The sequence below is a fragment of the Cibotium barometz genome, chromosome 33 (assembly GCF_041138505.1).
Source record: "Cibotium barometz isolate CiBa-2024 chromosome 33, ASM4113850v1, whole genome shotgun sequence".
NCBI lineage: Eukaryota > Viridiplantae > Streptophyta > Polypodiopsida > Cyatheales > Cibotiaceae > Cibotium > Cibotium barometz.
Genome location: NC_141078.1, coordinates 23,231,634 through 23,244,447, shown reverse-complemented (window position 1 = coordinate 23,244,447; position 12,814 = coordinate 23,231,634). Strand labels below are relative to the sequence as shown.

The following is a 12,814-nucleotide window of genomic DNA, read 5'->3' as shown; positions in this document are numbered from 1 at the left end:
CGGGTTCTGCATACCCTGAACAAGCCATATTAGCCTCATGTAACGGCCCCATCTCCTCTGCACGGATCTCCAATCGGCCAGCCAAATCTGGTGAAATAAAGTTGGCTCTAGCACCTGTGTCAAAGAATATCAAGGCATTCTGATCTCTCACTTTGCCCCATGCCCTGCACAACTCTGTCTCCTCACCACCTGGCTGTTCCCCCACAAGATCAGGAACTAACCCCGCAGAAGGTTTTGGTTTCTTTGACTTGGGCTCTCCTTTATTGTCAGAGTCCTTTTGGGACTTTCTCTTGGGACAATTAAATGACATATGTCCCTCTTCTGTACAGTAAAAACACTTCCGAGCATCTCTCAAAGCCTGTCTTTCCTCAGAAGTTCTCTTGGGCATTGGCAACTTCTTATACTTCGTCTCTGAAGACCCTTTAGCATCACGAGAAGCATGCCCAGATTTTTCAGCTTTCTTGCTCATGTTCTTACTTCCTTTAAACCCAGATGATCCTCCAGTGAGTAACGCATTAGCTGTCATAGCATTTTCAATCATCTGTGACATGTTCGTTACTCGAGTCTTGATACAATAATCTCGCACCTCTTTGGGCAGCCCACAACAATACTTCGCTACCTGCTCAGACAAAGGCACTGCACGGCAAGAAGTCACTGGGAGTAAAGCTTCCCAAAACTTCTTGTTATAATCCTCCAAATTCTCACACTTTGAAGCATCCAACTTGTGCCATGCAGTCATAACATCCACCTCAAATGTAGATGTGAGCCATACGGAAGAGAAAACCTGTTTAAATTGTACCCAAGTAGTGGGTGCTATGCCCTGCAAAAGAAGAGTAGACCACCACTGCAAAGCATTGCCCTTGAGAAAAGTGGTAGCTTTCCTCACCTTAGAGGACTCTGTGTAATTCCCACCAGAAAAAGCAGCATCAAACTGCTGTAAAAAGGTAAGTGCTTTCAATTTATCTTTGGCTCCACTGAATGTATCAAACTTCACTGCAGCTCCCCCTTCCTTATAATCCTTCGCCTTTCCCATAGGCGTTAGATTATCATATGGAAGTGGCTTCGCAAGATTGCTGCCCCCAACATTCATGCCCATCATAGGGTCAACATTTTCCATTCCCACACCTGGCATGCCATACATTCCAGCCATGTTTCCAAACATACCATTATGCATACCTGGCTGCATACCACCAAACATATTGCCTTGCATTCCAGGTTGCATGCCCCCAAACATATTTCCTTGCATACCGGACTGCATACCACCATACATATTCCCCTGCATACCAGGCTGAAAATTTGCTCCAAAAGGCCCTGGCATACCCATGCCTCCCTAAGGGTAACCCCCAGTCATGGATTGGAACACAGAGCCACCACCAAAATAACCTGGATGCATATTCTGCTGAGGAATAGATGGCTATCCAAAGAAGGAACTCTGAGAGTTAGCACCATAAGCATGCTGCATGTTCGGAAACTGGCCAAAAGATGGATCCTGTGGGATGGCACCACTATGACCCTGAGGAAGGTTCTTAGAACGAACCTTCTTCTTCTTCTTTTCGGGCTCTGTACGGGATGTCATAAATTCAGCAAACCTCTCACTTTGTGTGAGCTGCATAAATACATCCATAACACCAGCCAAACGATCTTTAAACTGAGCATCATCATCCTCTTTACCAAGCACATCCTCTGGCTGTGTTACATCCTCATAAGGCTCAGCATCTGCAGCCTGTTCTCCTGCAAAAATATCCTCAGATACATTCCTCTCAGGAGAAGTCTCTTGCTCTTCCTCTTCATGATAGAAGTACTCATCCTCTGTATCAGACATGCTTGCTGAATTTTTCAGCGATGACTTTCCTCGAGGCAACCACGAGCTCACCCCCTTTAGAAAGTTGATGATTGGTCCCGGGGACGGAACCTTGAAACCGGCCTCTGGTAGAAACCAAAGTGCGGTGGACTAGCAGTCACCCTTCCACTTGTAGTCTAGATATGAAAACAAAATAGACTGGAGCTAGAGTGCCCAAATCTGAAAACAAAGCGACACCTGTTGGCCCCAAAGCTTGGCGCCCCTTGCGGTATTTCTTTATTCAATTTCAAAAGTATGTAAGGCTGAGTACAACAAAATCAGCCAAGAGAGTACACCTGTATGTCCAATCTGACAGCCCACAATACCTCTTAGCACATAGGATTCACACACACAGATCTGTGTCTCAAAGCAACACTCTGTGCCTCCCTATGATCAGCCAAGACCATTTAGCAGGGCAGCCATGAGCATACATCTGGCATATCTCATGCACATGATTCAACTTCTCAGCACAAACATACATTCACTGTTCAATCTCTGTCTCCACCCTTTTCAATCTGCCACACCCCTCCTCTCACAAGGGGCCAGATAGCTCAAATCTGCAACAACAGACATAAGGCAACGGAAAGAGAGAGAGATGAACAAACTCAGAGCTTACCAAAATCAGCTCGTGGATCTGCACTGGAGGAAGTGGTTGTACCAGTCTGTACTTGCACACTTGTTTCAACAACTCTGCTTCACACGTGTGGATGTACCTGTCTGTACCTTCCTCTCTGCATCCACTTCCGTGTTGTATCTGCAACCCTTTGATGTTGCACCGACTGTACCACGAAAAACTCCATCTGTACCAAGGAGAGCGCCGCCTGCAGCTGTACGGCTCTGTCTGTACCAGAAAGTACGCCGCCTGTAATTGTACTGATGCGCCTGCTCTTGCTGTACCCGATTGTACCTGATGGTACAGTTCTGTACCTGCTGTACAGCCACCTGTCAGCAGTCGTACAGGTAACTGTACCTGCTGTACGGCCTCTGTCAGAACCCACAATTCAGCTTGTATCTGCTCAGCTTGTCAGCGCCGGCTGTACCAGCACTGAAATCCACAGCAGGGAGAGACATCCGTACTGTACTTGCAGTCGTACAGGGGCTGTACGGGCTGCACACGTGGACTGTACGGCTGGTTTGCACAGAAAAACAGCAGCCAGAACAGTATTCAGCAATCCCACGCTTCTTCTCCTCTCCTCCACGCCTAGACTTGCACGATGCCCAAAAGCTAGAGAGAGAGTCAAGAGAGAGAGGCATGCACTCCAAAAGTGGAGTTGCCCCCTCTCCATATTAATCCTAGGGCCCCAACTTTAATAATAATTAAAGTTCCCTAGGGGCCACTAAGGCCTAGGGGCAACCATTCATAAAACATTAAAATAATAATGTTCTAGTTCCCCCCTTCACACCTAGGGATGACCACACATCATTATCTCTGTCCGGGCACCCCACATGTGAATGAATCATTTGATATTTTGACTCAGCAACCACCATGCCCACACTTGTGCTGTTCCATTTTCACAGGGCCATGACATACCCCCCTCTTGAAAAATGGCAAGCGTCCTCGATTGCATTCTGGTGATACAGCAAAATATCCAAAGTGAAATATACAATATGGCAAGATCAGCGTCCCAATCTCTCTAAGCCATGCACATGTATTAACATTCACTGCAAACCAATGGCGTAGTAGTAGTCCAAGTTGTATACCACTATGAACCATACAGTAGGCCTAGGAGTAGCTTCCTTGTCTCCTCCATGATAAATAGAGCGGGTAGCTCTAGATCCTTCTACAATGGTGACTCGAAAATAGGCTTTAGCAACTCTTTCGGCTTCAGTGGCTCAATCCTTGATGAAATCTGCAAACATTTGAGTCCTTCTTTGTTCTTGTTCTCTTTTGGTTCTTGAAACCGGCTTTCAGAAATCTGACGGGCGGTGGACACTCGCACGCAAAACACTTCATCACCCATGAGAACCTGGAAAAGGAAAACAAACAAGGGAGCTAGAATGCTCCTGCAAATAGTACAAGGACACTGATTGGCCCCAAAACGCAATGGCGCCCCTTGCGGTATTTCTTTACTTGATCAAGTATAAGTACAAAGTAACCCTTTACCAATAGGATCCCTTTTTAGCTTTTCACCCAAGACTTTCCAGATAAAATCTCTCGTTACTACAGCAAAGCATTCCATAGAGAAGGCACACTTGTACAACACCTCCCTGCTTGAAAAGGTCTTCTCCATCTCAATCATGGATCCCACAACCCTTTTCCCTAACAGCAGTAGGGCTGTCCCAAACCTTTCCCACAGTCACAACTTATGTGTAACCTCGAGAAAAACTAGAACTTGTTCACATGAATCCAGAGACATGCTTTCCACACGAAACCAATGACTTGTATTTGATAAACCAAAGACCTGTATCTCACAAACCATAGGCCTGTATCCTCGATACCAAAGTCCCGCTTCTTCTCGAAAGACCAATGTCCTGTTTCCATGACAGATATACCATCAAATCACGGTTGCCAAACCTAGAGAGAGAAAGATAGAGGACGTGTCAAGCAATCCCTGAATACACATAAGTCCAAGATGAAGAGCAACACACATCTCTTCCAAGGACATCATCGTGTGCATCTTAACTTGATCCTCTGTATCCAAATCTTGTAAACAAAGCCTACTTGCGAAGAGAGAGAGAGAGAGAGAGAGAGAGAGAGAGAGAGAGAGAGAGACTCCTTGCCTGCTAGCCTCTCGGTGCCTCCTTCAGCTTGCCTTCTTCCCAAAGAGAGAGAGAGTCGTGCTGTCCAACCCAACAGTCGCCTTGAGATGTCTCTGCTGGCTACTTCCACACATGCAACCTGCCTGCATCCGCCTGGCTCCTGTTGCTAACTGCAGCCCATATGCGCAGCCACTTGGTCTTCCACACGCGCAGCCTCTACCTGAAACCTGCCTGGTTGCTTTTTGCTGACAGTAGTCCATGCTCAGCCACCTAATCACCTACCTGGCTGCCCATGTGCAGCAGCGCCCTGCTGTAGGCCATGTGCATCAGCACCTTGTCAGCACGCCTAGCAGCGACCCATGCGTGCGAGTACGCAACACCCATCAATAGCAGTACTCGATAGCGGCGGATGTACCTGGTGGCGGCGGCAACAGCTGGTGGCGGCGGTTGTAGCAGTCGCCTGACTTCTGCGCAGCAGCACCACCTGTCAGCAGCCCATGCGCACAACTCTTGTGGTGCAGCAACAGCAGCCTGTAGCACTTGCGCAGCTACTTGGTTGCACCTGCCTGGTAGCCAGCCATACGTGCAACAGCGCCACCCGCTTTTAACTCATGCAGAGCTGATTCCCACACGGCGATCTCCCATACGGCCCGTTACCAATCTTCACCTTTATAAGCATGCGATTCAAATCGCTTTTCTCAAAAAGCCAAAAGCAAAGATTAAAAACGCATGCTCTTTTTTTCAAAAAAAGAAATTATTATCATCAAAGGTTTTTTAAAAACCTTATAACCTCAAAATCCCTTTTGTCCCCTTTCACACTTGGGCTGGCCACACTTATGAGTTTCCTTTTCACATTCAACTGATGCATGTCCACACTTTGCGTACCGTGCCCGTGCTCGTGTCCGTGCCCACCTCCTTGTTGTCCAGAGGGAAAAACACAAGGTCGTAACATATCCCCCTCTTGAAAAATAGCAAGCGTCCTTGATTGCACTCAATAACACAGTAAGCATCCAATGAAGAAAGATTCCCCATATGACCAAAGCAATGCCCCTCCAGTGCATCTGGGTGATGAAACAATCATCCTAGACAATAAGGCCACACTGTCACATCGAAGTGACAAACAACTCTTGCTTGTTCCTTCAGAACATGTAGCAAAAGTCTAAAACCAAGTGGAAACACGTAACCTGTGTTAGCCAAAAACAAAACCATGCATCATTCTACATATGACAAACATATGCATGACACATATATGCATTCACAAACAATATGCTCCTCAAGATGCTCTACCTACTCCAATATAACAGTCTCAGGGTTGCTCGCAAGCCTTACACCCATGAATATCCCGCAGGACCCACGATTGATGGTACAACATGAGCATATGAAAGCACTCAATGCATCTAAACTATACATCCACGAAGTACTTCCCACATATGTCCCTCTTGATGCTTTACACACTCTACTTATGGCCATCCCATAGGAGCCACACTCAGTGATACATCCATGAACATAATAAAGTACTTGATGTATCATACCAACATACATGCATCTCATCTTGACACATCCAGAGTATTACCCATGTATCCCCAAGGGTACCAGGATCCAATGGCACCAGAATACAATAATACCTCAGAAAGTGTATAAATACATGCATAGATAGAGTTCAATCCATATATGAACCAAACCAACTCTAGGACTGCTCGCAAGACTTACGCCCTTCATAAAGTCTCGAAGTGTTAGCTCAGGTTGCTGCAAACTTTGAGCTCAACGAAACCATGCCATTCCAAAGGAGACCAACTCCACAAATAGCATCATCTCAAAATCCAATTGACCGATATTGGGGTCAAGAACAGCTAGAACCATATGACAAAGATCAATGTCCCAATCTTCCTCAGTCATACCTTAGTTCCAAAGGCAAAAACCATCCATAGTTGCAGTTATAGTTCATGGTGCGGCCGACTATGAACCATACCCAACTTTACTATCTCATGTGACTAGTACACAATATCATAGAAGTCCCATAAGCAAATGTACTGTCAACCATCAGTACCTTCGGGTGAATACAAAGATGTCACCAATCGACTCCTAGATGAAAAACTGAGCCTGTCTGTAGTAACAAGGGAGCGGAGGTGCTACCCCCCTCTTGAGCATCAGGCAATGCTCCAGACGCATGCTCTGCTGAACTTGAATGAGCCGTCGCAAGAGTCGGCTCCAACTCAAAAGCATCAAGATAAAGTTGCAATACCTTAGGTGAATCTGCTAAGTCACCCTCCTCCATCCACTTCGCATCCATTGGTGAATAGTTCTTTAAACTTCACAAGATAGCGACGGGAAACTTTACCTTGTACCTTTCTTTTCTTATGTGCCAGTATCTGCTCGGGAATAAGAACCTCATCAAGTTCCTCCGCTTCCATTTGAGCCTCATTTGATACATCCTCAGGCACCCAAAACCTGCTTGTACCCCACCCAAGTGGTAAGCACAAGTCCCAAAGAAGCATAGTAGATCACCACTGCTAAACATAGAAAGAAGCTGCCTTTTGAACCCCATGAAGCTTCTGTGAAGATACCACTGGTGACAAAGTGTCAAAAAGCCATAGCCTTCAACCTATCTCTTGCACCATAACACTTCAACTGCTTCTTGTTCCTGGCCAACTACTTCTTATCCTTGGTGTCTTTTCTCTTGAGCTTCATCCTCAGCTTTTGCTCTTCACCTCATATAGGCAAAGACTCATAATCCTGCACTATCTCCTCCACTTCCTTTTCACCTTCCACATGTTGAAGCTTTTGATGTGGCCACCACGGGCTCGCCTTCTTGAGAAAGTCGATGATATCCCGGCACTGGAACCATGAAACCGGCCTTTAGAAATCTGATGGGCGGTGGAACAAACACTTGCACGCAAAACACTTCATCATCGATGAGAACCTAGAAAAGGAAAACAAACAGGGGAGCTAGAATGCTCCTGCAAATAGTACAAGGACACCGATTGGCCCCAAAACGTAGTGGCACCCCTTGCGGTATTTCTTTACTTGATCAAGTATGAGTACAAAGTACAACTTGGAGAATCCTTTACCAATAGGATCCCTTTTTAGCTTTTCACCTAGGACTTTCCAAATAAAATCTCTTGTTACTACAGCAAAGCATTCCATAGAGAAGGCACACCTGTACAACACCTCCCTGCTTGAAAAGGTCTTCTCCATCTCAATCATGGATCCCACAACCCTTTTCCCTAACAGCAATAGGGCTGTCCCAAACCTCGTGTCCTTCCTACAGTCACAACTTGCGTGTAACCTCGAGAAAAACCAGAACCTGTTCACATGAATCCAGAGACATGCTTTCCACACAAAACCAATGACGTGTATCCTCGATGCCAAAGTCCTGCTTCTTCTCGAAAGACCAATGTCCTGTTTCCATGACAGATATACCATCAAATCACGGTTGCCAAACCTAGAGAGAGAAAGATAGAGGACGTGTCAAGCAATCCCTGAATATACATAAGTCCAAGATGAAGAGCAACACACATCTCTTCCAAGGACATCATCGTGTGCATCCTAACTTGATCCTTTGTATCCAAATCTCGTAAACAAAGCCTATTTGCGAAGAGAGAGAGAGAGAGAGAGAGAGAGAGAGAGAGAGAGAGAGAGAGAGAGACCCCTTGCCTGCTAGCCCCTCGGTGCCTCCTTCAGCTTGCCTTCTTCCCAAAGAGAGATAGAGTCGTGCTGTCCAACCCAACAGTCGCCTTGAGATGTCTCTGCTGGCTGCTTCCACACATGCAATCTGCCTGCATCCGCCTGGCTCCTGTTGCTAACTGCAGCCCATATGCGCAGCCACTTGGTCTTCCACACGCGCAGCCTCTACCTGAAACCTGCCTGGTTGCTTTTTGCTGACAGTAGTCCATGCTCAGCCACCTAATCACCTGCCTGGCTGCCCATGTGCAGCAGCGCCCTGCTGTAGGCCATGTGCATCAGCACCTTGTTAGCGCCCAGCAGCGACCCGAGTGCAGCAACACCCGTCAATAGCAGTACTCGATAGCGGCGGTTGTACCTGGTAGCGCGGCAGTACTTGGTGGCGGCAGCAGGTGGTGGTGGCGGCGGCTGTAGCAGTCGTCTGACGCCTGCGCAGTAGCACCACCCGCCGTCAACAGCCCATGCGCACAACTCTTGTGGCGCAGCAACAGCAGCCTGTAGCTCTTGCGCAGCTGCCTGGTAGCCATACGTGCAACAGCAGCCTGTAGCTCTTGCGCAGCTGCCTGGTTGCACCTGCCTGTAGCCATACGTGCAACAGCGCCACCCGTCGCTTATAACTCATGCGGAGCTGATTCCCACACGGCGATCTCCCATACGGCCCGTTACCAATCTTCGCCTTTATAAGCATGTGATTCAAATCGCTTTTCTCAAAAAGTCAAAAGCAAAGATTAAAAACGCATGCTCTTTTTTTCAAAAAAAAAATTATTATTATCATCAAAGGTTTTAAAGACCTTATAACCTCAAAATTCCTTTTGTCCCCTTTCACACTTGGGCTGGCCACACTTCTGAGTTTCCTTTTCACATTCAACTGATGCCTGTCCACACTTTGCGTCCCGTGCCCGTGCCCACCTGCTTGTTGTTCAGAGGGAAAAACACAAGTCGTAACAGTTCTCCAAGAAATAAATTCTTCGTCTCTAAGAGGTCATCTGAACTGCTGTAAGTCATGGTACTCTTCTGATGTCATGGCCACTGTTCCCATGAAGAATTTCTGTAACAATCTCATGGTTGTTTCCTTCATGAGGCCCATGGTCTCCCTTTGCTCTCGACATGGCTCTGTCACCCCAAGAAAGTTTCTTCAAGAGAAATCATGCTTTGATACCATTGTAAGCCCAACGGGGGACAGACTCAACCACGTGTCCAAGAGATAAAATATAAAGAGAGAGAGGAGAGAGAAAAGGGAAGGGGGATCTTGCACAGTACACCACATTGAGCAGGGAACAGGCCCCGCCCCCTTTCAGGAATTTATTGAGGAACAATCCACGGGCACGTTGGCCAGGATCAATACAATCAATGAATACAAAACAAACAAATATGCCGATGTAGGATATCCAAGTCGATGTCGATGTCGATGCACAAGATCTTTTATGTCGAGCACACCACGGGGATGACCCACAAGTATCTCTCATCGGGCTAGTACCAGATCCAATATCCAAATCCAATGGATCCGAAGTCCAGTGAATCCAAATCCAAGTCCAAGTCCAAGTCCAAGTCCAAATCCCAGTCCAAAATCGAAGCCCCATGTCTAAGCTTTGTGTTCCATGTTTATGTCCAAGCTTCATGCCCAAGCTCTATGTCCAAGTTCTTCATGTCTATGCTTAAGTTCAAGCTTCCATGTCCAAGCTCTATGCCCAAGTTCCATGTCCAAGCTCAAAATCCACTTGCGCATCCCATGAATAATCTCCACAATTCCTATAGCCTTGTCGATGATGAAAACCCTAGAGAAGCTCTTTTTGGCAAGAAAACTGATATAAAACCTATTTTTAATGGTTTTCGGGTGATAAAAACCTCCAAAAAGTGTTTTTTGAGCAGTTTCAAGGTTTCTAGAATTTTTCTGTCCGTATAAATATTATTAATAATAGTCAAAGTTCCTGATTTGTGCTTTTACAACTTTAGGGCCTTGCTTTTTGGCCCTAGAGCTGCTTTTTGAGAAAGCGGCTTTTAGCTTTTTAGTCCGGCTTAGTCTCCTCTTTCCAATGGTGCCCTTGGCTCGTGATCAACCTTGTTTGACTTTTTGCTTTTTCTTGCTTTTTGACCAAGAATGGTGCTTTTTCTTAATCAATCCTTATGGACCCTGTCCCCATGTGTTCTTCCACCTGTTTGGTGTCCAGGCATGGATTTCATTATGTGAAATAGAGCTAGGAGGACCAAATAGTTACATCTTTTCATGTTCCCTATGTAATGCTGATAACCTATGTTTGATAGCCCTCTCATGGTGAATGAACTTCTGTCTCCTAAGTAAGGTCATCCTGTGGTAAAAATCATTGACACGCTGCAATACAGAAGCCACACTCCCTGGTCCATCAGAAAAGTCACGAGATCTCCATACATCTATCACCTGTTGTGAAAGCTTTGCATCTGAGTAGAGGTGCTCAGGAATATGCACACGAGGAGTAGAACCATGTACATAAAACCACTGGGCAATCATGAGATTTGGAGGTGCCAGGTGCTATGAGTGTATGTCCTCCCCTATCAAGAACCCAATCATCAACACAGAAACGATCTAGCGTGCATAGATGCAACCTGCATCCCTCCTCCTATTAGACCAAGAAAAGAGGACAGCTTTTGGCGAGCCTACCAGAGAGGTCTTTCATCTGCTGCCGTCGGAGGGTGATGACAACCATCCTCAGCTGCCCGGCGGACAGTTCTGCCAAGCTTGGAGAGATGATGGCCTCCTTTGAATATCATCCTCAAGCCAACAATCTCTGCCATGTATAGAAAGAATAAACCTCTCCCAAGAGGCTCTCTCGAGTGGGTGCAACAGACCTCGGCATTGGTTTGGACCTCCTAAGCCTTGCGTTAATGGTTTGGGGGCTGCATCTGACAGTCGTATCTACCATTTGTGTGCAAGGGAATGCTGAGATGGCTGCTAGGACTGGATGCACATCAATATATACTGGGGGAGGGGTTGGCTGCCTGTAGAAGAGTAGGTTGACTTGCTTTGAGGGAAAGTCGTGGGCTCATGGGCACCTATGTGCTAGGCCTTGTGCCCATGGCCCGAACATTGGGTGGCCAAAAGGCTGCTCAAGGGTCCATAAAGACTTTTTATCCATATCCCTCAAAGGTTTGGTGTTGTTAAAATAGTGGTTTGCACACACCGGTATGGCGCATTTGACTTTTGACTTGGCGACATGCACTCGACCAGTGTCCTAATAAGTGCCTGGGACGAGGTGACATATTACATCATACAAGAGGGTTACAATGGTGTGCGACATGCATGATATTGACCCTGACTATCCCTTGTTAGTACATTGGTGACTCGTCCTTGGACAAGGGCTCACAAAATGATTGGTGTTTGGCCTTAGGGCCTTGCACTTGAGTTGGTGTAGTATGTCTATGGCATCCTAGTGGATTGACACCTTGTCATCCTTTTTAAATTTCCATGTTGTGATTTTGTCTTTGAGTGCCCTGATCTCAGCCTTCATAATAATCTTCTTGGTAGGTCAGGATGTGTTTGATAGTGAGGATGCCGTCAAGGACTCGTGACGTAGCCCTCCATCTTGCCCAAGACTTCGTGAATTTCCCGCTCATTCTGTTCCATTTGGTGGATTGGGTCATTGTAAAAGGGGGAAGAGGGGAGGGGTGTGAAGAGTTGAGAGAGAGAGAGAGAGAGAGCGAGAGCGAGCGAGTAAAGTGGCCATGTTGGATCTCTTGGCGTAACTCGCCATTCTCCTCCTTGAAGTGCTCTAGTTCAACTTTTCGGGAATCGTGGATGGACACCTTGTCATCCTTTTTTAAGAGGTCTGTTTTCATGTTTGTGATTTGGTCTTTGAGTGCCTGGATGTCGGCTTGTAATAAACTTCCTGGTAGGTGAAGATGCGTTTGATAGCGAGGATGCTGTCAAGGACCATTGATGTAGCCCTCCATCTTTTGCCCAAGACTTCGCTCAATTTCCTGCTCATTCTGTTCCATTTGGCGGATTGGATCATTGTAAAAGGGGGAGAGGGGGTTGCACAGAGAGAGAGAGAGAGAGAGAGAGAGAGAGTAATGTGGCCATCTTTATGCAGGCTTACGCATCTGTCTGAAAACCTGGACTTTATGACTTTCAATCACAGAGGCAAAGTTTTCCCCTTGGAGATGGATATGAAGTTGAATCTGAAGAATTAAAATGTTCTAGGATTGGGAAAAGCTGGCACTGTGCATTTGATTATGTCTTGGAAGTTTTGATGTTAGATTGAGACTTTCTTGTACTCGAGAATGCCTGCATGAATGTCGAACAAAATTTACCTACTGTGTACCCAGTTATACAAATCACATGAGAGGTTTAATTGTGTAGCATGGGCAGTACACAAGGTCTTGTTAAATTATAGACATTTTTCCAGCTTGGTGTGTGTGTGTTTGTGTGTGAGAGAGAGAGAGAGAGCATATGTCATCCACTTGGCTGCTTACCCTCTTGCATGCAGGTCATATATATGTGCCATTAGATTTGTAAGAGGTGCGCATGAACTAAAACAACCTGAAACAACCTGACCACATGCAAACTTGTGTCTATGCAAAAGGAAGAGCGTTACATCTTATTGCCTGCACATAGAAAAG

At 46.3% G+C, this 12,814-nt stretch overlaps 1 protein-coding gene across 3 annotated transcripts in view; it reads left to right on the top strand.

Moving 5' to 3' along the window:
- Positions 1-12,599, top strand: part of LOC147619402 (membrane magnesium transporter-like) — a 30,012-nt gene extending 17,413 nt beyond the window's left edge. For 2 of the 3 annotated variants that reach the window (XM_086773042.1, XM_086773044.1), the window contains one exon: positions 12,286-12,599. In XM_086773042.1, coding sequence (XP_086629168.1) covers positions 12,286-12,385 — 100 coding nt within the window. In that variant the 3' untranslated portion in view covers positions 12,386-12,599. The remainder of the gene's footprint in view (positions 1-12,285) is intronic. The other variant, XM_086773043.1, reaches the window with a different exon arrangement.
- The last annotated feature ends 215 nt before the right edge of the window (positions 12,600-12,814 follow it).